Below are 27,256 nucleotides of genomic sequence, written 5' to 3' on the forward strand. Positions count from 1 at the left end.
AGTTTTGAAACTGGAAAACTAAAATAAGAAGAAACTACTGGCTATTTTCAAAAGGACATTACTGTAAATGAAAAAAAGCACTACCAAGGTGGCATTTCATAAGAGCTGTCTTACTTCTGCTCCCAGAAACATGTAATCGGAGGGAAAGCATCAAAGAGATGCAATCCCTGTGGAAGTTTAGCCCTCAGCACCATAGTTAACATGTTTCCAGCTTGGCCCGCAATGAGGAAAACAAAGAACACTCAACCATCCATTCAAGTCTTGTCCTTGCTTATTCTATCCAACAGTGATTATTACTCTCACTTTGTGTTGGCAAATGTGACAGCCATCAGTTGCTGATCTGAGACTCATTAACTGAATTTATACAAAATAGACAGGACTGTTAGTACCTGTCTTCTTGATTAGGAAAAGCTCTGAAGCTTTTATCAAGCCCTGGAACAATCATGTCTGGGTCTTTCTTAACAGCTATTTTCTATGGCCTTACTTTTCAACTATTTCATCCTCCACTGCAGAAAACATCTGACTTGTCAGTGGCAATGCTTAAGTAAATTATCTTGGTGTTCTAAGAAGCAGAGATGTACTCTCAAAAGCAAGCATTCATTTAAGAACCAGGTTGAATCCCAGATTTTTGACTGCAGAAATCCTTCAGGAAAAAATGTATCCATTCCTCACATTCAGATGCAAGGCCTGCCCTGACTAACCGAGTAGGAGACGCAATGATGCTACTACATGTGCTGTCCTGCCATCCAGGGTGAGGTTCCTTACTATATCCTACAGCCTTGTCTGGGTGGTACATCCATCTCCTATAGTGTCAGATTAAACTGCCCCTTCCAGACTAGCTTTTGCAACTGGTCACTGCATGGTGAGAAACCACACACAGCACTATACAGTAACTCCTTGAGTAACATGAGATTTCTCCCTGTGCTTAAAGCAGGAGGTAGGCTCAGTAGATCTGGATTTGCAGATCCAGCCTAAAATACCAGAAAACTCTGAGGCAGGGAAGATGCAGGTGGATTAGTCTGCAAAACTGCACTGTCAATTCCTATTTTCCAAGGGCTGAAAATTGATTACATGCTAATGAAACACCCATCAGGGCAATGACAAACTAGACTACTTTTTTTAAGATCATTACAGAGACATTCCTGCAGTCTTTCTGCTTCCCATGCTAGCTGTCACCATAAAACAGTCAGATTACAAGGCTGAGCAATCACAGACTGCTCTGGCTAAGTTTACTTCACTTCCTGAGCAAAGGCATCACTCCCCGTTCCTCTGAAGCACCCCTAGAGGCCAACGTGCAATCTGAAAAAAAGAGAGAACGCAGCTGCTTGCAGAATTTCTGTGACACATTGTAAGAGCTAAGCGTCACATGTCTGTAAAACCATTCCATAATTTCCTAGTAGTTTTTTATGCATGTTTTGAATATTTAGAAGACTCCACAGCAAACCACTGCTTGGCACAAGGAGCAGAAAAGCACATAATGGAAACAAGGCCAAAGGAAGCAAAGAGACTTCTAGCCTGCCTGCAGCAGGCATCCATTTACACACGCTAGGGATGCCAATTTAGGAGCTATTTGCCAATACATTTGGTAATATGTTTTCTGAGAGACACTAAATTGAGTGTTTATTTTATATTCCATGATTTGTTTAATGCACGTTTAAGAGCTAATAAACACCTTAAAAGCCTTTGCTGGCAAAGGAGTACAGCATGCCTTGATTGTTGACTGTGTTTGGGGACAGGGGTCTCTTTTGTTTCTCTTTGACAACTTGCTGAATATCAAAGAAACTGCTTACATGTCAGTGGGTGCAAGACCATGGGTCAAGTGTAACAAGAAATGCCTCACTCTCCAAACTCAGATGCTTTCTTAACACTGCATAAGTGACCTGCTGCTGATAGTGGGATTGATCCTAACTGATAAGAGCTCCCAGTCTGGTTTGGTACACTGTAAGTGCAAAGGAGTGTATGCAACGCGAGTTAAGAAACCATAACCAAATCTTGCTTCTCCTTGGGGTGGGTTCAGCCACAGAGGTACACAGCAGCACAGGGTGCTCTCCACTCTTCACACAAGGCTTTTCCTTGAGCTAAAAAGCAAAGACATGGAAATCTGGAACCAACACTTCCAACAGCACACCTGATAACCATGTTTAAAATAACAATCTCAAAATTGTTGGAGACTTTCTTTCACCACCCAGGACCATGCATGGGACTGACACCAGGCTAATGTGCACATGACACACAGGTCAGCATTTTTAGATAATACTACTCTTTTGAGTTTCCCATTTGTCACACTCAAGACCTCATTTTCAGGGAAGCTGAGAACCTAATTCGTCCATTCCCTCCAGTCTGATGCAGGGATGTTGGCTTATGCCTTTCTGTAATTCCACAGCTTCCCAAAATGCCATGGAACTCAATTGCACATACCACGTTTCAGATCTGAAAGGAAGGATGTTATTGAAGCACAGAACATACATAAGTATTATTATTTACAAAACACCCAGATATAATCAATTATTTTAAGACTTCAAACACTGAAACACATTTCTTATTAATGTACACAAAACACAGAAGAGCCTAAAGTTGCTTCTAATTAAGGCTCAGTTCAAGTCAGACAATTCGTCTGGACAGTCACAGCTTTCACCTCTGATGATCAACTGGACTTCAACACATTTTCACCCAGGAATATGGGAGATTTCTTTCAAAGAAAAAGACAAAGGCATCAGGTGGCTGGAGATTGAACTAGAGGCTGAAGTCACCCAGACTTCAAAAGAAAAAGAGTGAAACAAAGCAAGAAACTCATGTCAGAGAAGGGCAGATACAAGACAGGCACAGAAGAAAGGCAGGCAACCACCACCTCTAAAGGAAAAGAAGAAGAGTAAAAGAAGACTTGATCACAAAGCACTTGAACAACACACAGCCATGAAAGCAGAGGAAGGGCTGGAAGTGACACGTGGTAAAAGGGAAGGACCTGGTAGTGTTCAGGTAACTATTTCAGCTTTGCGAACAATCTTGGGAAGAAAATTTTCAAAGGGAAAGCAGTCAGCAATGAAAAATCTAGGAAGCAGAGCAGAACAAAAGCAATATATAGGAAACAGAGGAATGAAAAGCACAGGGACAGATGAAAAAAGTACAGTACTACAAAAGAATTTACAATGAAATGGACAAGGGAGAACAGCCTAGGGAAATGGTGCTCAGCAGAAAAGCCAGCATCACTGGCAAGTAGCAGGCTTGTCTTCTGCCAGTGAATGTATATTATTGTTATTAGTGTTTTACAATTTTAGCATAAACATCTTGTTATCTAGGACTGGATGTGTTTTTTGGTTCTGAGCTAGTATCCTCTGCAAACTTTATAAAGCCCTTTGTAACTTGATACTTAACTAGTATTTCTCAGTAGAAGACTAGGAATGTGACAGTGATCCTCTCTTTCTCTTGCCTACTCTAGAGCCCACAAACCCTCCTACTATGTGTGCAGAAATACCCAGATGACTCCCAGAAACTTCAGGGGCCGTGAGGAACTGTTTCGGTACTTCTCTGGATTTCAAGTTCCAACCCTTGGTTGCGGGAGCAGGGAAATGTGATCGGGTTCTGCAAAATCAGCTCACACTTAGTGGAGTTTATTATCTCAGGCTTCAGAAGTTGCCTAGGTGTGTACAGTCTGTACAGATGTGGTGTGGATAAACCACAGACAAGATGAAACACCTTGGGTAACTGAATGGGGATCAGATTATCAGCAAGGATTGCCGTTCCCTCACTGAAAGAGCTCCTACTGTGCAGACCCTGTCACAGATCACTGGGGATTGCCCAGGGATCTCTGCTGCCACCCCACAGCTCTGGATCATCACATTGGTCCCTTTTTTGCTCCTGCTTTTCTTGATCAGTTATGGCTTTCTAGCACATGTTCCAGACTGAGGAAGCAGGCTGCTTGTTCTCAGTCACTTCAGGGCCACCTGTGCTAACCCCCTTCCCTCCACCCCAAAGATCAAATACATTGGGGTTGATTTAAACCTGTTATTAAAAGGGTTTTATCAGCCAGGTCATCTTCTGCTTTTAAATAAAACACTTTGATGGTCCAGTAGTACATGAAATCCAGGAACAATTCTGACTGAACTCTTCATCCTGCAAAGGGATGCACACAAACACGCCCATACAGAGCACGAAGGCATACAGTGAGGTTTCGCAGACACATATCTACCCACACCGCTGCTCCCAGAGTAGGATTAGCCATGAAGGTTAGCAGATGACCTCACTGCGTTGTCTGAACTGAGTGGATACCAAAGAGTAAAACAATAAGAAAGTTATAAAACGTATAGCTAGATATAGTTGAAAAAACATTGTAAATTTTTTTAAACAAGCATTTGAATCTGTCTGCCCAGTGTCCCTGAGAGATTCCCTGGCAGTCTGGGGACACCTCAAGCAATTAAATCCTGCTCTCAAAGGGATGTGTCATATGCTGTAACAGTGATGAAATGGCATGACAATGATGTCCGAGGACTTTGTAGCCTCACAGGGTTGCAACAGTACAGTGACACAGTGTGGGGCACTGCAGCTTTGAGACTTGCTGGTTTGCCTGAATAAGGTGTGTAGAAATTACATAGAACATGAACCCTGCCACTGGCAGGGTGCTGACATGCCTCAGTGCAGGGACAGAGTGATGCAGCACGATGTAACCACGAAGTAAGCAGTGCTAAGAGGGGCTGTGCTAGGCCCCTAAGTGTGTCACCGAGCCTTGTGGGGTGACAGCTCTGCGGGATACCTTGAAGGGTAATGAGCTGGGCTACACATGATGATGTGATGTGTGGTGGCTCTGGGAACAGCATTGCCATTGTGGGCCTGGTGTCACTCTGTGACACCGTGGCGTCCACTCAGAGTAGGAGCTGACGGCGGCAGAGTCGGAGCGGGACTGCAGGGCGACGTTGCCTCGTGCGAACCGCCATCTGCCGCTGCACGAGGCACGGCAGTGACGCCATTAGGGGGGGTGACGTCACGGCGCCGGTCTCTGATGACGTCACCACGGCGCTGTCACACGGGAGCGCGGCGCCGCCCTGCTACGACGCCTGCTGGGGACAAGCCCTTACCTGCCGGTGCCTGTCGCCCGCCTTGGCCGGCATGGCGGCTGCTCCAGCGGCTGGCCGCCGCCGGCCGCTCCTCACGACGGCCCCGCAGCCTCCCCGCCACAGGCCGGCCGGAAGTTGATAGCAGTAACCATGGCAACGCGCCGGAAGCGGCGCGCGGCCAATCCGACCACTGAACGCCGTCGGCCCTGGCTATTCCCTCATCCCCCCTGCCCCTAAGTGCCCCGCCTCCCCCCGGGAGGGAGAATGGTACGTCCCAGCGGCGGCAGGGCGGGGGCCGCGGGGAATCTAGCATCCGGGTCCCGTAGCTATTGACAGTGGCCCCGCCCACTTAATGAATATGCAGATGTGGGGCGGGCGGTGGCGGCCGGACCCGGAAGCGGCGCGGCTGAGTCACCTCGGCAGCGAGCGCTGGCGGCGATGAGGCAGCAGCAGCGGCGGGCGGCGGCGTTGTCGTCCTTCGGTGCCTGAGGAGCCTCCCAGCGCCCGCCCGCCCGCCCTTCCTCCCTCCTGCCCGCCCGCGCCGCGCCCCAGCCCCGCCGCCACCATGATGGAGGAGATAGACCGGTTCCAGGTGCCCGCCGTGCGTGCCGAGATGCAGCCGCTGGTGAGGGGCGGGCGGGCGGGGCTGCGTGTCCCTGGGAGCCGCCGCCTCACCGGGGGAACGGGTGTCGGTGCTGCGGGGGCGGCGGGGCTGAGGCTGGGCCGGCGCGCCGCGACCGTTATGTAACGGCCGGCCCCTCAGTGCAGCGGCCGGCCCCGCTGGGCCCCGCGGCCGTGCCCAGCGGCGGCTGCTGTGTCATGTCGGGGCGCCGGTGGTCGCGGCTGCCCGCCCGCCCCTTCCGTCCTGCCCCCCTCCTCCTTGTCCGCCTCCCCCGGCGGCTCTGCGGGCGCCCGCGGGGAGGGCGGGGGCGGGCGGCGGCGGCTCCGCTCCTGCCTTGGTGGGAGCGCCGGCTCTCCAAATGCAGCGGTGGCCCGGAGCATCCCGGCCTGGCTGGCGCTTGGGGCGGGCGTTTCCCGCCGCCTCGGCCGGTGAGCTCCGGCACCGGGCACTGGAGCGCCCCGGGGAGGGGTGGGAAGCGGCAGTGGGATGGGGGAGCCTGGCCGGGGAAGCACGGGCCTGAAGACGCTGAGGACTGGTGGGGCTTTAGTCGGCTCTTACAAAATAGGTGAGCTGTAGGGGAGGAACTGGGCAGTGTTTGTGCGCAGCGGGAGCCGTGCTCCCTAGGGACCGGGTGGCTGCACGGGGTGGGTGTGGAATACGCATGGTGCGAAGCTGCAGGGCCTTCCCCGTGGCTGGTTTAATAGCCATTGCTCTCAGTGCAGAGCTGCTGGTAGGTGCTCATCGTGTGCAAAGTCAGGTGTTTTGCAAAAGAACATCTCTGTCAAATCAGTTTTGCTCACATGAAATTCTTTATGTAAGAAAAGCAACCTGTGAGGGTTCGTTTCCCACCCTTCTCCATGCCAGGGCACGTGTCCTTCATATCAGGGTGTTTTTTCACTTCACAGACACAATTATACTCAATTAATGAGCTCTGAAGAGGTTGACATAATGGTTACACTGCTGCATGGGACCCTGGGGAATCTTTGCAGAGAAGGAGGTATACAGCCTCAGGGGACTTTGTGGCTGTGTAAATGGGCAGGTAGAGTGGTCCTGGGCTTTTGGTAGCTTCTAAAATGACACTTACGAAGGAAGGCTAGGTGGCTGACAGCCATGGGAGATGCTAGATCTTCACCAAATACTCCAATACTTCATATGAGCATGTAGCTGCTTTGCTTTGATGCTACAGGCTTGCTTGTGTATGTGTTGTGCCCCAGCTGCGTGCCACAGAACACTTGAATGCATTTGTCCATTTCTGTTTCACATGGGAGAGAGGTTCTCTTCTGTGTTCCTCTCCCCTTGCTCCCGTCTACCTCACTCTCTGCTTGTAAGGTGTGTCGTTATGTGTAACCTGGGACCTGTTAAAATACAGTTCGCTTTGGCATTAAAGTGAAATCTGGGTCACGGGCTGAGTAACGCATGTTGATTCCCTTTGGCACCTGGAGTAAGCAAATTCCATCTTGGTGTCTGGTAGTGTGAGATGAGGATATGAAATGTTTGAAGAGGTGGAAGGAACTTAAATACTTGCACTGATCCTTTTGACAGCAGGTGAGGGAGGATAGGTTATTGGCAGGTTCATGTTAGCACTGAAGATGCTACTGAGATTTTGAGTGTATCAAATTGTACATTATTGAGAGTAGATATACCAATCCTTGGTTTCTTGTTGCAGCTAGTTTTTGCAAAAAATTGAGAACACAGTAATTGTCTTGTGAACAGAGATTCTCTGTGAAGGTCTACAAACTCAAATTACCCCTCAATGGCAAGAAAAACACTTTTTTTGATGATGGGATTGTTGACAAAATATGAAAATACTTTTAGCTTATGTTTTGTTGTTTGGTTCTTTAGCTTCCAACCTTTGTGGTAGGGAAGAAAACTAACTGTACAAGCTGATACGGACTTGTTACATGCCCATTTGTGTGTGCTTTTGTGGAGCAAAGGCAACAGATGTGGCAGTGGGCATAGCAGAGAGATCAGCAAGTTTAGAAAAGCAGTTGGCAGACAGAAAATACTCCTAAGTATCTTCTAGAAACCCTGTGATAGTAGTGGAGGAGTGGAATTGGCACATGCATGCATGTTTGCGTGGAAATGGAGTGAACAGAATCCAAAGAGGTTGTCTGGTCCAACCCAGCTGTCTCAGGATAGGATGGTATATTGTGCAGTGGCAATAGTAAGGTTAGGAAGCAGGTTTCCTTCCCTTCTTCAGCAACCAAGAATTAGGAAAGTTGCACGAAGGGCTTTAACACTTACATTAGAAGAATACTCTGAACCTGTGCTTCAGGGTTTCGGTTGATTTTTAACTAGTGGAGCTCATAGCAAAACTTTGTGTACGTGAGGAGGCAGTTGCTGTGACTGGGTGTGTAGGATTCTTCCATCAATCTGGAAATGCTGGCATTGGGCTCTGCAGTGGACAGAACAAGTTGGTACAGTGTTTCCAGTGGTTTCCTCTGCTTTGTGCCATTGGTATGTGGCTTGCAAGAGGCCTTGCAGTTCAGATGCCAGCTTATCGTAAACCAGAGTTTATCATACTAGTTTGCTTGGATAACATGGTTCTGGTCAGTACTGCTGCTTTGTTCTATTACAGTTAATGTTTCTCCCTTCCCGTTCATCCTGAACTTCAAAGGTGTGGTGGTTTAACCCCAGCTGGCAGCTGAGCCCCGCACAGCTGCTCAGTTACTTCTCCCATGTCAGGATGGGGGAGAGAGTTGGAAAGGTAAAAGGGAGAAAACTCGTGGGTTGAAATTAAGACAGTTTAATAGTAAAGCAAAAGCTGTGCATGCAAGCAAAGCAAAACAAGGAATTCGTTCACTACTTCTCGTCAGCAGGCAGGTGTTCAGCCATCTCCAGGAAAGCAGGGCTCCATCATGTGTAATGGTTACTTGGGAAGACAAATGCCATAATGCTGAATGTCCCCTGATTCCTCCTTCTTCTCCTAGCTCTATATGCTGAGCATGATGTCATATGGTCTGGAATATCCCTTGGGTCATTTGGGGTCAGCTCTCCCAGCTGCGTCTCCTCCCAACTTCTTCTGCACCCCCAGCCTACTTGCTGGTGGCGTGGGGTGAGAGGCAGAAAAGGCCCTGACACTGTGTAAGCACTGCTCAGTGATAAATAAAGCATCCCTGTGTTCTTTACAAATCCAGCCCATAGCCCCGTACTAGCTTCTGTGGAGAAAACTTACCTCCATCACAGCCAAAACCAGCATAAAACCACAGAATAACCTTAGCATCTCAGGACTTCGTGTTTCCTCTACCCATTATAAAAGCTTTCAGTTCCACCTGGTCTCAAGGAGAGATGAGGCTAGTGTCTTTTCCACATCCAAAGGGCTGAGGTAGAAGTTAGGACCCATCTGGAAAACAACGAGTCATACTATTAAAAAAAAAAAAGTGTTGAAATGTGATACCCTGCTGAAAGCAGATGGGGAAGAGAAGGCCCCTTGCTTAATTTGAAGTGCATACTCTATATGAAATGTTTTTTCATCCTGTTCAGGCTGGAGGGTTTCCTAGGAGACCGCTGTTCCCTCTGAATCTGGCCAGTACCTGGCAGTGTGGAAGGGTCCTGAAGTGAGATTTGTGAAGCTAGGCTTTGCTCAAAATGCTTAAAAACTTTGTGGTGTTGACCAGCATGTATTCTTTTGAATATCTTTTTAATCTGTGTAGATAAACTGTCATCTTAGCTGTTGATGTTTTTATGCTGAACTCCAGGATGACTGCCAGTGATCTGCCTAGAAACCATCATGACAGACAGGCCTGCCTATCTGCTAATCTTCAAAATTAAAAGATAGGTATAGCTGTTAAATGCTGAAGGGAAGCCATTCTTAGAGGGCAGTCTGAAGCCTTTCTGAGTCCCTCAGCCTCCAAACCTACCACTGATACTGGCACTATTGATCAGCTGTCTGTCAGGGATGATAGTACAGTGATGTCGGGTGTCTGCTGAGATTACATCCTGACAATAACCAGTGTTGTAGTTACTGAGCAGGAGCGGAGAACCTGACACATCCATGACTTTTTGTAAAAGTAACTTCTTTAAGGCTCAGATGTGTCTGGTGGGGGAACCTTCTCTCTTTGACAGCCTTGTCCAGCCAAGGGCTGTGTTGCCATCTCATTGCAAGGCCAAGGGCAGCACTTAACTAGTATAGACTGGAGCTGTGTGGTGAACTACTTGCTTTGACAAAGCCTGCACATTTCTTTCTGCTAGTATAAAGTTGGATAGGGGTTATGTCTGCAGGCTGCACGTTGGCCAGCTCTGTGACCTCCTACCCTTCACATCAGGTGCAGTGATGTGAAGTTAAGAAGGTGGGCAAGTCATTTCCTCCTCTCTCCAGCCTGTTTAGATAAGCACTGAGGAGTTAAGGAAGCGCTTTTGACTCTGCTTGACCTCTGCAAATGTGTTCTGAGAACTGCTGTGTGGTGAAACAGATCCAAGTAAAGGTTCAGTGTGTGATTTCATGAGAAGGAGTTGTTGTGGGCTAATGAACAGGATGGCATACAGACCCTTGTTAAACATAGACAGGTTGTAGGATGGGATGAGGCCCAGTGTTTCACATCTTTGCAAGATGCATTACTCTGTGTATTTTGATACTGTAGCACAGTTCTGTACATAGTCGTTATGGAAGGGAAGAAAGGCTGGTAGCTGGCCCTTGGTCACATTCATGTGGTGCCTTCCCATGAAAACGGGATGGTCTGTTCTGGTCCCCATTTCCTATTGTGGATACTGGTGGCTCTTGGCTTCCATCTCAAAGATGCCTGCCTCTTCAAATTAATATAAACTCATTTACAAGGAGGGTTCTTTACTCTTAATGCTTAGTATCATGTCTTCCCTATCAACATGATGCAAGCTCACCTGTGGAAACTCTGTTCCATTTTGCTTCTATTTGATTCCAGCTCAACTTGTCGCGATCCTTCTGCACTCACAAAAAGGGCTTTCTTTGTTAGCTGCTGGGTAGTAGACTAGTTTCAGGTAAAGTCAAGGTAAAGTTCCAGACTTTGCAGAGAGATACGATGTGGTGAGGCCTGAAATTTGTGATTTCTGAGACACTTACGCTTGGTCGGTAGCTGTCTTGGTTGATGGGGTTGGTATTTGATGTGTTAATTTCCAACTAGACAATTATTCACAGTCTGTTAGTGTGGTGTTGTGGTAATTGGCGTTGGTTTGTTTTCTCTTAAGTTTTTTGTCTGAATGGTTTTCTAACATTCTCATTACAGAGGTAGATATTAAAGGGAGAGGGAGATTAAAGGACACTTGCACAGTGAGGGTGCTGCAGAGAAAAATAATTAAAATACTCTTCGTAACAGGAATGGAGGAGCCTGTAATTATAAGTAGACCCATCTTTTCTTTAGCACTGGAGCCTCACTGCATGCTCTCCCTGCGATTTAGAAGTCTGTGGTTTGTGTTGTTAGCTAAACTCTTGCAAAATCCTTGATACTGTTGTTAAAACATACTGAGCACAATGCAGTGGGGTTGTATCTTGAATTCTGCTATATGAATTATGAATATATGTATCTTGAATTCAGGTATATGAAACCTGCCTGTGTCTCTAGAATACATCAAGCACTGGCTGGCATATGATGGCAAACTGACAGGTAACAGTGTTGGATCACATGTTGCTCCTATACACTGATGCAGGCGGTTTCTGTTCTTAGCACAGAAATGGAAGTAGAGTAAAAATGCTCTTGCCCACATGGCAGCAGTATGATTTTTCTGACGAAAAAGCACCTGTCAAAGTGGAGCAGCTTCAGAGGAGCTTTGATACAAACTCCTGAGACTTTGGCTTGCTTCCTGAAAGTGGCAGCTGGAATGCAGTATTTTAGTTTCCCAGTTCTCAGACCGCATGAAAAAAAGGGGAGTTCTTTCCAACGAAATTGTGCTGATGGTTCTTATATCTCTTTCTGAAGCATTGTGGCCAGGCTGATTTCTTGCAGATGTTTGCCAGGCCTTGGCACCTTGGGCTGGTAGCTCTAGTTGTGATTACGACAGCCAGCATCAGGATTTTGCTTAGCCACACATCCTACAGTGATGCTGTTGGCTTTTTAGCTGAGATGCCAAATCTGTGTTCATCCTGGAGGTGTTAAATTTTGAGAAGCTATGAAGATACAGAAGATACATTTCTATACAGCTGGGTTTTTTTTAACATTAGAAGGGAAAACCAGAAAAGAAAAAATATTATCTACTGGATGCTTAGTTTCTAAAAAAAGAACTATAATTTTAGTCAGTGGACAGTATGAGTACTCAGCATGCTTATAAAACCTGCATTCTTTAGTTTTTGAAATCATTTACTATCTCATCCTAGGAAAGTTGTGCTGTGTGTTAAGATCTGTTTTTGTCTGTTGTCCCTAAAATTGGGGAAAATGTAAAAATGGAGAACCAAAAGTAACAAAGAAGGAAAAAGAATGGTTATACCTATAGGGCTTAGAAATAGTACGTTAATCTAACATTAGGTCTCTATTGCAGATACACAAGAAACCCATCTTTCCTGAAGGAAAAAACTTCTAAAATGAAAATGTCATCCCTGTGTATATTCATTGTAATGTAGCCCAGAGGTTACACAACTATACGTTTTGTAAATGCTTACAGTACATGAGATTTGTAATGTCTCAGTACTATGGGTTCTGGAATAGGAGCACTACCTGAAACAGAACTTTTAGTTATACAGCCTGTTTTTATTTGCTTCAGTGTCATCTATAGCAGTAATCTAAAGATTACCTCCATTAATACTTCAGTTCATTGATGTTCTGTCCTGTGCTCTCCCTGTTATGTATCGGGCCTTTGGTGCAGAGGTACAGGAGCATTTTTATCGCCACCCCAGGCCAGGCTGAAATTCCAAGGGTGAGCCAGCACAGGCTCCCAAATGGCTGTGGTAAGGGATGTGGCTGATGTAGCTAGAGGATGATCTGTCAGGACACAGGATTGTGTTCTGACTGGCACTGTCTCTGTAGGCATGCTGTTTCTTCTTCTCTGCTTCTTTGTACAAGCTCTGACTGCAGTTGTTCATGTTTGGAAATCTCTTCTTGAGTAAAGCAAGGTGTTTAAAAAGAGGCACTGAACTCCATGAAGTATTAAACCTGCACAGTACCCTCCTGGGATTCTTCCATAACTCACAAGAGCTTGTTATCAGTAGCTTGGTATGAGTATCTACTCAGACACCATTTTCTGCTACTGATATCTGCATACTCTCTCTGCCAGTAGGTAGTGGCAGGTCTGTAAAGAGTTGGACAAGATGAGCAAAATGGCCTCAGGTGAGGGAGGAGAACAACACATGCCTTTAATTCTGCAAGCCTTCAATGAAGGAAGGCCATCAGCTTACCAAGGGGCTGTAGTGCATATGTGGCCTCTCTAGAGTTACATCTTCCTTGCTATGAAACTGAAGACTGAACTTAATAAGAAAAGAGGGGGAGACCCCAGCATTGGTTTGATCTGTGGGACAGAGGATTAAATGTAGAGTCAGTCAAGTCACAATGGCATGCCTGTTTTCCAGACATTTTAAGGCCTTGGCGGAGTATTGGTCTTCTGGCTTCTGCGCAGATCAATTACCTGTCACTTTCCACAGGCAGGAATTTGTGCTTTCTCCTCACACTTGCACATGCTATATGTCTTCAATGAAGTCTTCTGCCATTTTGATGATAAGGTTATTCTGTATCTTTCACTATAAAATTGATGTTGTGGTGATGCAGCCACTTGCAACTAGTAAATTCGTCAGTTCCAGCTCAAACCTTGTGTAGTCTCCCTGACCATTATTCTTTCTGAGGTTTGACGTATAATCTTGTGCCATGGATCAGTGTCCATTTTGTAGTTTGCATTAGAAATCAAGCACTTGCGTTGTTGGTTTGATTCTAAGGATGGTGAGTTGAAGCGAGTGAAACTGTAGGTGGAAATTTTCTTCGTTTTGAAGAGTACCTGCTAGGGAATCTGCTCAGCTTTTGGACACAGTTAACACAGATTCACAAGATATCAAGGCTTATCAGTTTGGGATGCTTCTTTGCAAAGAAATACTCCTAAATGCATGCAGAGTATACTGGCTGCACCCCAGCTGCTTTACTAGGTGAGCTGCAGAGTCATCTTAGTTGTGGACTGAGAAAAGTCTGTTATTTTTGGTAGTAAAGCTGAAGGTAACACACACTGCTTTTGTTGAGAAGAGTTGGCTCTCTAAATATGGCTAAGACCTTATTTCCTATACAGATGGGCCAAGGGAGAATGTTATTTGTTATGTCTTAAGCTATTCCAACTGTGCTGGCAAGTTGTCTAATGTAGATGCAGCCTCTGCCTGTGAACAAGTTACTTTGCTAGAACATATTTAAATTCTTCCTGATCTTCATTAAGTTCTACTGCATAGCTGCAGCTTTATTGTAGCTGTTGGCATGTTATCTGTGTAGTCTTGGTGGAGAAAATGTGTCAATAAAGGTGTAGTATTAGGTCAGGCTATCGAATAACTAGCCACCAAGTAACTCCTGTGTCCTGGCACCATCTGCCTGCCAGAGCATATTGTTTAGGCTGCATGCAGTGCTGGAGTGGGTAGCACTAACCTCATCACCAGTCTGCAACCTTCCTGCACATGCTTCCCAAAGTTTGCTTCCAGAATAGACTTGGAGCTCTTCCGTTGAGCTTCTGTTTCTTTCAGCATCCAGGACCATCAGACATGAATCATTCCTCCTTGGGCATGGTACAGTGTCCTGCCTCGTGCTTGTCTAACACTTTCTTTTCAGTGTCCTTACTGAGCTAAGATGCATTAATATGAGCAGCTGACCTTCTGGGCTCTGCAGCATTCCGTCTAATAAATCCTGTAGACAGTTTCTTTTCCTAAGCCAAGCATAGCAGCAGTATTCTAATGTCATAGTTTCTCTGTCTTGTGGGTTTTACTCATTGTGTGGGAATGTGGATTAGTGATTTAGTACACCCATATTCAAATAAACTGTTTACTTAAGTTATGTCTTGTTGCAGGTTTTTGTATGTGGCCCCAGGTGAAAGGAAATCTTGGTTCCTGTCTCAATGCCAGAGATGCTTATACTAACCTAATTATTTGTTCCTCCCCTACCTGGCAGTGAGTATGGGGCATGGTGGTGTCTGTCTGTTCACCAACTTCACCAAAAGCATTGGAAGAGCTTTTGAGTTGGGATGAGATAGTGTGCTTTGGTGGCCTCTCCTGCCTCTCTCTTTAACAGTTGGCAAGTAGAAGATTTTTTTTTTCTGTTGGACCAAGTATCTTTAGCTTCTTTAAATGCAGTTACTTTTGTGTCTTCATCATTTCACTCCTATGGACAGTTGTGTAAGAAAACTTGAGAATTTTTTGTGTTCCTGTGTGCACCTCTGTAATGGTATTCTCAGACTTAAAGGTACTGTGACTTCCTTTTTTCCTTCAAAGTGAGAAAGTACTGCAGTCCCTGCAGAAAAGCACACTGGCAGTGTATTGTGGTACTTAAGTTGGTTAGACTCATGTTTGTAAATCAGAAGAGGTTAATTTATGCTTGCCTAAGCTCTTTTGTTAGTATTGTTTAAATCGCATTCCCGGAGGGTGAACTGTGTTGTTTTGACTCTTTGGCTGATGTACTAGCCTTACAGCAGACTAGGACAAGGGAAGCAGATGAGACTTCCCACACTTTGAACGAAGCTAGTTCTAGGAAGGCAGCTTCTTGGAGCATGTTGGAGTGTGCATGTCTAATACGTGTTAGAGATGCGGAGGTAAGAGATTCAAATACACTCTTGCTCAGCCTCCCTGTTCTGCTGAATTGCTAGCCAAGTTTCTTACTGAAATGACTATTGCTGTCTTGCTCTGTAGTGGTGTGAGATATTCTTAGAGGTCACCAAATCTTTTTTAACAAAAAAACCCAGAAATCCCAAAACCAGTTATACATACACGTCGCTGAGAGGAGCACCAGAGTCCTGTAAACCTAGTCTGATCTTAAAAGTGTTCTTTATATTGAAAGACTTTCAAAGAAAGAAAATGCACAGGAACCATAGTGGTAATGCTCATTTATTCAGAAAATGTTTGACTTTTGTTATGAGTAGAGCAGTTCCCTAAGTCAAATCCTAATGTTTCTGGCCATGGTTAGAAATCTGAGTCTAAAGGTTTTTGCCTGTGGTGGTTAATGCAGTGGAGGAATGTACTTAGTATTTTAATACTCATGGGGCTTACCCTCATTGGTAGTGACTCGGTTTTGGAGCTTAACTTTCAATCTGAAACTTGGTTTGTGATCATTTGTTGCAAGGAGTTTGAGGTGTAGTAAAAGACAAATTTCAACATTTCTGAAGTCTGCAGATCTGAACATCCAAGGAGCTATCTGAGCAGACTGACTCTCTGAGAAATGGGAGGGGGAGGGAGAGAAGTCTGCATTGTGTGGGGTGCATGTTGTTAATTGGAAAGAAAAAACAAATAGGGGTGTTCCTGGCCAGAGATGCATTGTAAAGCCTTTGTTTGGCAGGATCTTGTGACTGATGCTTCTGAAAACAGTATGCTCTTTTGTATGAAAGCATGATTTTCTTCCCAACTGCATGTGTATGATGTATATGGAAGTACATTATCTCTGATGGCTAGAGCAGACCCTCTGGCTGAACAACACATAGATATAGGCACCACTTTGTCAGTTGAGGCATAGAAGGGAGTGATCACATTGATAAAACTAGTGAAGATTTGCTTTTCCAGACTTGACTTGTGTCATTGGAGTAGGGAGTCTCAGGTATACAGAGAAATGTGCAGTGCTCCTGTGTCCATACAGGGAGCGGTTTGGTCAGCATAGCCTCCAGTCCCATGCTTCTGTGGGACAGCTTTGTTCCAGTGACAGAACAGATGTAGCTTGAGTACAGCCTGCGTCATCAAAATGCTATAGTGTCTTTTTAGTTTAGCACTGAGCCCTAATGGTTGCAAATGTGAATTTGTTTTGAACGCACGTGAACCTTGGTTCTCATAATGTCTAGCTGTGGAATGCATGTGGAGTAAGAGGAAGCTGAGCAGGGTATCACTTGAGATAAGCTGCGGGTGTATGTGAACAGTATGGGGATGGAAATGTGTTACAGGGCTTTCACAGGATCCAGGTGATGTGGAAGCAGCAGGAAAAGCTTTTTTTCTAAGTTTAAACTCCAATGAACCTTGCAGCAAAATTGTGCTGTAGTCCAGGGAAAGACTTAACCATGCCTTTCTTCCCCTACTAACCTCTTTTGGGTCTGTGGGTCTGTCTAGATGTCTAACCTAAAGAAAAAAACCTGTGAATAGCAGTCCTGAGAATAGTTATAGGAACAGCATGTTCACAGGCTTTGAAGATAGTGGTGACCTAGCCCACTGGCGCATGTAAAAGCTGCACTTAGCATTAGATTGTTGGCAGTTGGTAAGCCTAGGAGAAACTGTTAGCTCGTGATTCAATTTCTGTAAATGTGTGTGTGTCAAAAGTTAGATTTAGTTTCCAGTTTTGATTACTGTGCTAGGTTTAAGGGGAATGGGTATGGTAAAGGCATTAGGGGAAGTCCAGCTTTTCCTGAAAATGTGTTGTGACACATCTGCACTGAAGTTTAGCCGGCAGAAATTGCTACTTCTGGATGTTAATGCAAAGCCTGAAGATACAGTACTGAGTTCTGCAAAGCACTGGCAATTACTCTGCTGCTCTGATGGAGTCAAAAGTCAGACTACACTGTGTCTTCATCTGCTTCAGCAGAGCCAAACCCTTCAGCAGATGTACTTTAAGCAGCATATCACAAAAGCACTTTTCTGTGAAAAGAATTTCTTGTACCTCTTGCAAAAGTTATAGCAAAGTGATTGTGAAAATAACTGAGATGATCCATGGTGTGCATGTAAGAATTATCATAAAGAGATTATCTGGTTGTGGAAGAAGGCTTCATTTGGATTATGTAGCTACATAAATTCATAATCCATGCTTTCTGCAGAAAAAAAAGTTTCCTTGTGCTGCAGTGGGAAATGTCAGATACGAGCTTTTATTAACTCCTAAGGTTCTGTGTTTGCAACATTGAATTCTTAAAGGTTAATCTCTGAATTTGGGAGAAAAATTTCTTCAGGTAGAGACCAACCCAACAAAAAAAGTTTGTCCCATGAGGTTAACTGCTAGCACATAAAATCTATTGCTTCTGTATTGACTTTCAGAGATAGGAAGTTTGCAGTGCTTGCTGCTTGATTTGTGGCCAGAGACAGTGCTCAATTTGACAAATGGAGACGCATGAATTTGGTGTGCACTTAACCTCTTCTCAGCAACTGGGGCCATGGTGGTGGTTCAATCTGCATATGAGAGCGAAAACGTATATATGTGTGTTGCCAAAACACCAGCTCTCATTTCGACTCTGATCTGGAAACCAATAATCCATAATATCTACTCTGCTAGTGCCAAAGTTTTCCCTTGCTTGTCCAAGTGATTAACACTTGAAGCAATATTTAATACTATATGCCTGTATAGCACTGCTGATTTGAGGAGCTGGTGGCTCCTCCTAGCACCTGACTGAAGAGGCACAAGGTGCTTTTACTGGCATAAAAGGTATGTGTTTGATACTGGCTTGCTTAATTTCCTCACTTGTTTTGTGATTCTGTGTTACAAGCAAGAAATTTTAATCTTTCTTAGTAAGGTATGGCAGTTTGACAGTGGCACTGGTGCTGAATGACCATTGATAATTCTGTAAAACATAGAAAAATTCAATGTTAAATCTTCAGACTTCTCAACTTCTAAGTCCACACCTGGATGTGTGGTCATTCTAGTGTTGCAAATTCTCTTGATTGAACAAGGTCCTGACAGCTCTTGGAAGTCTTAATTGGTTTGAGGATCAAACACTTAATTTCTTGGTTTGTGCCTTGTCTTTTATGGAAGACCAGTCAGAATTACAGGAATATGTGAACTTTTTTTTGATAGATATGTAGGAACTCAAAACCCAGTCGTGATGCATTTTTGTTGACGACTCCTCACCAGGGTAGTGGATTTTGGGTTTTTGAAAGATTTTCAAATGACCACTGAAGTCTGGCTTGCTATATTAACAACTGGAAGAAAGCTAGATGCTTTTACCACAGGTATCCTCCATTGGTATGGCAGCTGGTAGATATCGCGGAAAAACCTGCTGGGAGACTTTGCATAAATTCAAAACTCATTAACATCACAGGGAATTACCAGCAGTCAGTTGCAAAGGTGGTAACGTTTTCATGCTGACACAGAGAGAGCCAGGAGGCATGGCTGAGGCAGGCCTATTAAATACCACTCTGAGCTTGACCTTCTGAAGTGTGTTAGACCCTTGCTGAGATTTTATTCCCTTGATATTGCAGACTTGCTCTTTTGGTAGAGTGGAGCTGAAGAATTTGCTCTCAATAGTCTGAAGCTGTACTTCAGGCTGTGGTTTTAATTGATAAACATGACAAATCCTTTAATTTCTCAAGGTTGAAGTAAGTCCATTGTTTTTATTATGTGAAGATAGAAGTTCTCTTCCTTGGTCATTACTAGGGCAAGGGATTTCATGCTGCTATTGATTGTCAGTGATGATTAAAAAATCTTCAGCTTAACTGGTAAATCATACCACATTTAACAGGGTTCACTTCCAAATGAATATTTTGGTAATTGCACTAGGCCTCATTCTGCCTTTTCTTTTGGAATAACTACCACAATGTGTCTAAAATAGTTTGAAGAGCAGGCGTAAGTCCATCTAAAAAGACAGGGCTGCTTCCCTAGCAGGTTGTGGTGCCACACATCCTGTATTGCAGTGAATAGTCAATGCCATTATAGACCTGTGACTGCCACCAGAATCCTCTCAAACTTCAAAACAGTGTTATACCTGTGGAAATGCCATCCTTTACTCAAACGCTCTGCTGATAGCAGTGTCAATTGCCATTTTGTATTGCTGGGTCATATTTTTCTGAAAATTGGGTATTGTCTTTCCTGAGTTTCCAGGTACGTTTTGCTGTATTTGTCAGTATGACCTTTAGTTAATACCGCCAGTACCTGCCCGCAGCCTGTCTATTGTTAAGTGAATGCTGTCTGAACTTGAGTTTCACTCTGAATCAACTGGTGCAAGCAGTACTGGGGTGGTGAGCATTTATAGCACTCTAAACCAGAGCTACTTGATTAGTTTTCAGTAAGGTCCTGCAAATACATGCTTCAGCCAAGTCCTGTGTACATCTGTTACTCTTTGGAAGAGGGTATTGGTGCTGTGGTTGCCTTGAGTGGTGGTAGGATGTGCAGTCACCTTCTTAGGGCAAGAGACACCTGAGAGAGATGGCTAAGATGGTGTAAAAACTATTTATGGTTAAGGTTCAGTTTAACTCTCCTGAACGGTTTCAACAGTTCAAGTTATAAACATCTTAAAGGCTAAGACAACCAAATAGATGTCCTCTGAAGTTAATTTAAAACTATTTAATTTTTGTCTTGCAGGAACACTTTTAAAAAAACTGGAAATATAAAATCTTAAAAAGAGGATTTTTTTGCTGTATTTTACTACTTTATTTAGCAGTTCTGCCTAAATTTGTCCTGTTTCTACCTGTAGTATTTACAAGTGTCTTGGTAGTTCCTCTACAGCAGGATGGCAAAAGGGCTAATAAAATACTGGGGATTATTAGAAAATGTTTCACAGCTTGCTGAAGTGCAGAAAGTGGTGCTGCAAATCTTGTCGTCTTTCAGTTTGGCAGAGCACCTGGAAAACTACCAACCATGTCCAGTGAATGTTTCAGCCTAGTTAATGTTTCCTGACTTGTGTTGCTGCTGTGAAGCTCACCTGCATTTGCACCAGGGAAGAGCAAAAACTTTATTTAGGCTGGAGAGGTGTGGTGAGTGTACATCAAAAGCTCTAATATGAAAGTAAAAGTGTCTTCTGGGGTGGAAGGGTTGATCCCTGAGATCTCAGCCCTGATGATGGGGGTGAGAGAGGGAATAACATCTTGAGGACTCTTCAGGAGCTGTTACTCATGGTGTGCCTCCAGGTCAGTGGATGTTTTGGTGTTGCTGTGCTCTGCTGCAGGTGTTGTGGTGTCTTCAGACCAGGCTGAAATGCAGCATGGTTTTCACCTGCAAAAAGCTGGAGCTTGTCCAGAGGAGGGCAACAAGGCTGGTGAAGGGTCTAGAGAACAAGCCTGATGAGGAACAGCTGAAGAAACTGGGGTTTTGTACCCTGGAGAAAAGGAGGCTTGGGCAGACCTTATCACTCTCTATGACTAACTGAAAGTGGTAGTGAGGTGTGTGTCCATCTCTTTTCCCAAGTAGTAGGGTGGTAGGATAAGAGGCGATGGCCTCAAGTTGCCACAGTGGAGGCTTAGATTGGATATTAGGAAAATTTTCTTCACTGAAAGGGTTGTCAAGCATTGGAACAGGCTGCCCAGGGAAGTGGTTGAGTCACCGTCCCTGGAGGTGTTTAAAAGATACGTGGATGTAGTTAGGGGCATGGTTTAGTGGTGGACTTGGCAGTCCTTGGTCAACAGTTGGGCTCTGATCTTTTCCAACAGAAATGATTCTATGATTCTAAAACTAGTGGACTCTTGATAGAGCCTGTGTGTCCTCCAGTATATAGCTGTATGTCAGTCTCCTTATATACCTTAAAAACCCCAAATTAAACAAAAACAGAAAAACAAAATCATTTAAAAGGCCTACGTGCTTGAGGACATCATACCTCTGAGTCAGCAAGTGGGAAGCATTTTACTTGTTACTGAGATTGTTCTGTCCTGTCTTGCTTTGGTAAGTTGTGCTCTGTGAAGAGCTTGAAAACTGAGTAACAAGGGATACCATCAGGGTGACAGATGCCTTGGGGATAGAACAGCTGTTAGAAATCTCCCTTAAAACTGCAAAGGAGGACCCTACAAGTGGCAGATTTTCTTAAGGGTCATAAGTAGAGTGGCATGAGCACAGTGAGACTGGGGCAAGGGAACGCTCCAGGCAAAGGTAAGAAACTAAAGGGACATGTCAGGGAGGAGTGGATTGAAGGAGGATGCATGTACAGTCCTCAGACCACTGTTGCAGCAGGAAGTGGTGAGTGTATTAGGAGGCAAGGCAGAGGGCTTCACGTGTTTGAAATCTATAATATGCCAGGTGCAAGTGTCATCCAAGTCCTAAGCCCTGTTTTCAGCTTTTAAAAAGGGGTGTTAAAAGTGATGCACCATCAGTGTTGTGCTGATGCACCTTTTCCTTCAGGAACATGCTAGTGGAGAGAAATCAATTACTGTAGCTGTCACTTGAGCCATACTTTCTTAAAGGAACAAATTAGTATCACCACTCTTAGTTGCTTTCCATAATGGCAATTGGACACTTTTTGAAAGTGGACAAGCTTGTAGCTTTGAGATCTGAGTGGGGAGTGCTGGTTAAATGTAACAACTCTGTATACCACCTTCTCTTACTGAAACAGAGCAAAGAAAATGGCAGATTAGGGCTGTTCCTCAGGATCTCTGTAGAAATGATGGGTCAAAAACAGATTTTATTTTTAAATTGAGTGCTGCGGTTCTTATCAGATTGCTATGATAGTGTAAAGGCTGCCATGTAATTAAAATTAATACATATCAGTATTGGTCTTGTTGACCTACTTTGTCATATTTCTAGCTTCAGCTGTATCATTAGTAGGCAGAGTCTGAAGGTAAATAAAACATGGTACAGTTAGATGCTGGAAACTGCAACAATTCTAAGAGCTCTAATCAAATTCAGTGAACTCTGTGGGGAAAGTTACTGTGCATATGCAAGGTAACATACTGTGCCATTCTCTTAGATACTTGCCGCTGCAGGGGACTTCCTACCAGCTGTACAGAGTTCTGTTTGTGAGCTGTCATGGCTAGTTTGCTCTGCTGTTGCAACCCATGATGTGTTCGTGCTTTCACCAGCTGTCCTAGCCTTAGTATTGTTTTATATTGTTCTAAAGAATCCTTTTGCTTTCATTGCTTTTTTTACAGAGGTCTCTTCTTTCTTGTATTGATAGAATTCTACTACTAGCTATCATGATTTGGTGTTGTATGGAATTTTTTTCAGCTTTTCTCTCTAGTTTCCTCCCCTCCTGCCCATGAAGTGAAACAGAAATAAGAAATAAAGGAGAAACCTTTAACTTTTTGTTTTGTTTCAAACCTCCATTGGTAGGTTTATGGGATGAGCAACATCTTTCCTTGAAATCTGCATTATTGCCAGATTGGTATGAAGGTATGATTGAGATTGTTACAGCTGCCACTGGGGGGGAAAATTAATCTTACATGTTGCTTTGGGTTGTTGAAGCCCAGTAACTCTTAATAAGAAGGATGTGATTAGTCCTACTTGAGATGCTGAGCATCACCAGTTTTTACTCAGTCTCGGTACTAGGTACTGGCTTTGGTACTGCACAAAGCTTTTGTTGGCTACTAGATGTTTCACTTCCAGCAGTAACTGTAGTGGGTGAAATGCTCTGACACTTGTAATTCTAGTAAGTATTTGAAAGAAATGATTGCATGACATTGCCCTGATAAAACAGGAAGGGCTTCATAGTACATTGGCTAGCAGTAATAGTGTGCACACATTTCACTTAAGGATACCCAGGTTGTATACTGGCAATGGACAGTCTTTAACATCCTCAGCATGTGCTTAAGCTTTGTTTACAGGGATGTGTAAACTTAATTGCCTTGTACCTGATGCAGCACTGCTGCGTGCTTCTATCACTTGTTCCACAGCAAGTTGTATGGTCACATTTTTCAGTGTTACAGCCAGGGATGAGTTTGCAACCATAAATACCAGGAAGTATCACAGGACCCTGACCAGCTCCAGTGTCAGGTTGTGCTTCATGCTGCACATTGAGTGACTCTTGTGCTGAAGCTTTTGAAAACATTTCCACGATAGTGTGTTAAGGGTTGCTGGTAAAGCAGCTAGTGGGGATTGTTTCTGATCTCCTGAGGAGCTGCCCTCTGAAGTCTGTATCTCTTTCTCATAGCTTGGAGAAGGGTTTCTATGGATTTGGCAATGCTTATGGTGCTGGGTCAGGACTTTCCTTCTGAGAACTCCATTGCAAGGTAGCCTTTGCTTTGCTCAATGCTCCTTGAACGCAAAAGCCATGCAGCAGCAAGAAGAAAAAGGCAGTGTTATTTAGAGTGCTTTCTTAAAAAGCTTTTCACCAGCTTTTACAGAACACACTGATGGCTTAATTTGACACATTCTATTTTTAATGCAGGCAGCTCCCTTCTGGATACCTAATGTTATCTAGAAAATGGGCAATAGATATAGCAGCTTTCAGGGCTTGGTATTTAGTTTGGAGAAATTAAGCTGCGTTACAAGGTCCAGTGAACAGGAATATGGACTGTCTCATGGTGCTTTTGGTACGGGCTTACCATCTGGCTAATTATCTAGCTGCTGGGGCGAGGAGTATGTGGCAGTTCCTTTGCTACCTGCATGCCTTTGTCAAGTTTGGGTAAGCTGGAGTATGTCAGGGCTTGCAAGGTAAAGCCTTCCTGTAAACTATTGTTTTGCTGTTTTGGCGTAGCTGGTACACATTTAGCTGTACAAAGAAATTAAAAGACCGTGGGCCGCTCCAAACACACATGTAGGACTTGGGGTGTAGGCAGTGTGTGTCTGATCTGTGGCCGCTAGCTAAAACTGTCATACCTGCGCATGTCATCTGCTATATCCTCTTTGCTTGCATTGCTGTTTGCAGCTGGCAAATTGTTTCCCCCTATCTGGCCTTGTCCTGAAGAACCAGGTTCTTCCCTGGTTAAGGTAAAAATGCACCCAAGCTCCATCCTCTGTGGTCTGCTAAATGGAGGAGTTTTAAAAACAAAGTCTTCCATCTCTTTTCCAAAGTGTTTGAATCTATCCTATCTGTGAACTTGTCTCTACTAATGAACTATTGAAAAAGGGACAAACCTGGACAACTGGTGCTGGAGTGTTTTAGTTCTGGCCCAAAATGTGTAGGAGGGTGGGTGAAAGTCACAGAAAACCCTGATGAACCAAAATCAGTAAAATTTCTCTCTCTGAAAGAGGCTTTTTGCCCAGAAAGAGGCTCATGGTCCACTTGGGGTGATGTGCCCCATTGCTTTGAAAACTGTTACTTTGTTGATATACTGTGAAAGCCCTGCATGCTGGGCTTTTGTGGGCCCTTCTGTCTCTCAAAAGAGCTATAGGTAAGAAACTAGGTAGCAACTTCTTTCCAGAGGAAGAGGTGGCAGAAAGTAGAAACCTCCAATTTAAAGTCTTTTCTCTAGAATAAATGATTGTTCTTTGTAAGGTTTGAATTTTCTATGTGCAGTGTTGATTAAAAGCACAATGATTTTGTGGTGCTGTACCACTATCTTTTAAGTATTCTTAAGAATAACCATGTCTGGGTGTTAGAAAAACAGCTCTTGAACCAGATAGTTGTACTTAATGTCAGCTCTGTATTAAGACAAAACCTCTGATTGGATGTGCACTCAGTTAATATTAAATAAAATTGTAGTCTTGGTTAAGTATAGTCTGGTGATAGTGCCCTTTTGTTGCTATAGGCAACCAACACATTGTAAACTTACTGAATATTAGGTTTATATTTAACGTTTCCATGGTCTTTCTTCCCATAGATGAAGACAGCTCTGACAACCCTGTGAGTCCACAAAAGCAATGCTAACAAGATCGGGCATTTAGATGTCTGTTTTAATTTGATTATTTTTTAAACGTTTTTCCACTGTGGAACAGCTTTTCTGTTTAAATCTTTCCTTTGCTTTCTGGGTGATCAGGGGCAAACACATTGGAACCACACAACTCTCACTCTGTGTATCTAAGATTAAAAAGTGAATTTTGAGTTTACACTTTAGCAATGCCTCTGAGATTCTGGCAGGTCTCCCCATGGTGGTATTGGCCACATTCCTAAGAAACTAACAAGATAGATGGGAGTGAAACAAGACTAAATTAACAGACTGCTTGCATCAATTTTCTGTTGTTGGTCAGTGGCTCATGGCTGTCCTGGAAGCAGTGGGAATTCTCCAATGAAAAGAACCCAAAGAAAAATTAATCCTATCCTGGCCATGGAACAGCGTAAGGAACCTTAAGGCTCCCGAGTGCTAGACACTTGTGTTCCACAGATGATCTCTAATGTGATCTTGCACCATCGATTTTTGTCTTTATATCCTCTGGTGGTTCTCACTGAAGTCAGATGGTAGTCAGCAGCCATGGATAGGCCAGAAATATCCTTTTGCGATGAGTGTGATGTCCACATCCCCTGTTCTCCCTGAAGAGTCACTGCTGCTCTTGTTCCTACAGACAGGATGTCACAAGCTGATTTTATACAGAACCTACAAATTCTGAAATGGTTTCACTTTTATATAAACAAGAAGTATATGAATGTTTCTTTATCAAGAATAAAAAAATTCTATAACAATCTTTTTTTCTTACAACTTAATGACTTGGCTGTGTCTTTCATCTAACTGGCATGGGATGTAAGTATCTCCTTCATTATGAACTATATATCACTTTTTTACTTTTAATGAATTCAAGTCTCTTATGTGGAAAGAACCTATTGTTCAGTATGGGATAAGATGTTATGTAGGCAGTCCTTGGCTTCACAGTGATGATAGCTGTTTTACAACCACGTGGGAAAATAAATGGTTGTGTGGTGCTGGTCTCCATTTCCAGTGACATCTGAGAGTGCATCTGTGCTGTAACTGTATCAACAACTCCAGCATGGTGTGGAGATACCTGAATTAATGTTAATGTCTCTGTGCTGGCATTGCAGCATGAAGCCTGGCAGGACTGGAAGATCTGTCCCAAAAGGCAGGTAATTTAGCCTTCAGTGGGCTTTGTGCTTTTCTCATACCTCAGGTAACTTGTTTAAAGCTAAGTGGAGTTGTCTTTCAGCTGCATTGTAGTAACTTAGGTAGTAGTGAGTCTCTCGAGTGCTGAAGTTTTTTTAGCCACATGGAAGAGATTTGCCTCTAAGCTGTCTATGCAAGAGTGCGTGCCAGCCATGCAGAGGTTGTATTGCCTGTTGGTTACATGTCTTTGCTTACTAACACACTGAGCTGCTTCCAGTGAGGTTACTTGTGGACCAAGTCTGGAGGAAGATTTTTTTTTTGATGCTCATTTACTTGACTTTAGTTTTATGGGTCTTAAGGATGTGTTTTGTAGGTAACTCTACAGGGGTGGCAGTGTGGAAAGCTGGGCACAAGTCTTTGCTTGAAAAATAGGGAAGAAAACTTTATTTCCCTTAGCAGTCACTTACTGAACTAAACTGTAATTAAATTTCCAAGCAATCTCTAAGGGCTACATGATACTGCATGAAGTTGCAATAATGGTTTGTGCAAGGCAATGATAACTAGGGAGAGTTTCTAGAGCTTTTGCAGAGTAACAGGGGACTGCCAGCAATGCTGCCGTGTTCACTCCTAAAAAACTATCTGGAAGGTGTTTTCAGAGGAGAGGGTTTTTTTTGTGAAAAACTAATGTAAAAACCTGGTGCCAATGGATTGTAGTATTGATATGGTTTCAATCTGCTATGCAGGGTTTTGTGTCTCAAGGGCAGGTAGCCCCAAAGGACTGAACCTGTGGTGTTATTTTCTGGCCAATCTGTAAGGTGCTCAGCAATCTGATGCAGCCCTTTAATTCACAAACATCCATACAATTGTGCTTAGTAGATATCTGAGGTTTTCCTGCCAGGGAATTGTTTTGTTTGAGACTTTTTCTTGATTAAGAGGTCAGTATTTTGCATTACACAGTTCTGCAAATCAGTGAGTTTGCTTTCA

The 27,256-nt window shown here is 43.9% G+C and overlaps 2 protein-coding genes across 4 annotated transcripts in view; one reads left to right on the top strand and one right to left on the bottom strand.

Moving 5' to 3' along the window:
• DNAI1 (dynein axonemal intermediate chain 1) overlaps positions 1 to 5,210 on the bottom strand; it is a 152,209-nt gene extending 146,999 nt beyond the window's left edge. For 2 of the 3 annotated variants that reach the window (XM_037374567.1, XM_037374565.1), the window contains exon 1: positions 5,070 to 5,210. In XM_037374567.1, coding sequence (XP_037230464.1) covers positions 5,070 to 5,102 — 33 coding nt within the window. In that variant the 5' untranslated portion in view covers positions 5,103 to 5,210. The remainder of the gene's footprint in view (positions 1 to 5,069) is intronic. The other variant, XM_037374568.1, reaches the window with a different exon arrangement.
• A 227-nt stretch (positions 5,211 to 5,437) lies between these two features.
• Positions 5,438 to 27,256, top strand: part of FAM219A (family with sequence similarity 219 member A) — a 102,995-nt gene continuing 81,176 nt past the window's right edge. The window contains 1 exon segment of the mRNA XM_037373167.1: positions 5,438 to 5,673. Coding sequence (XP_037229064.1) covers positions 5,614 to 5,673 — 60 coding nt within the window. The 5' untranslated portion in view covers positions 5,438 to 5,613.

The sequence above is a fragment of the Falco rusticolus genome, chromosome Z (genome assembly GCF_015220075.1).
Source record: "Falco rusticolus isolate bFalRus1 chromosome Z, bFalRus1.pri, whole genome shotgun sequence".
In the NCBI taxonomy this organism is placed as follows: Eukaryota; Metazoa; Chordata; class Aves; order Falconiformes; family Falconidae; genus Falco; species Falco rusticolus.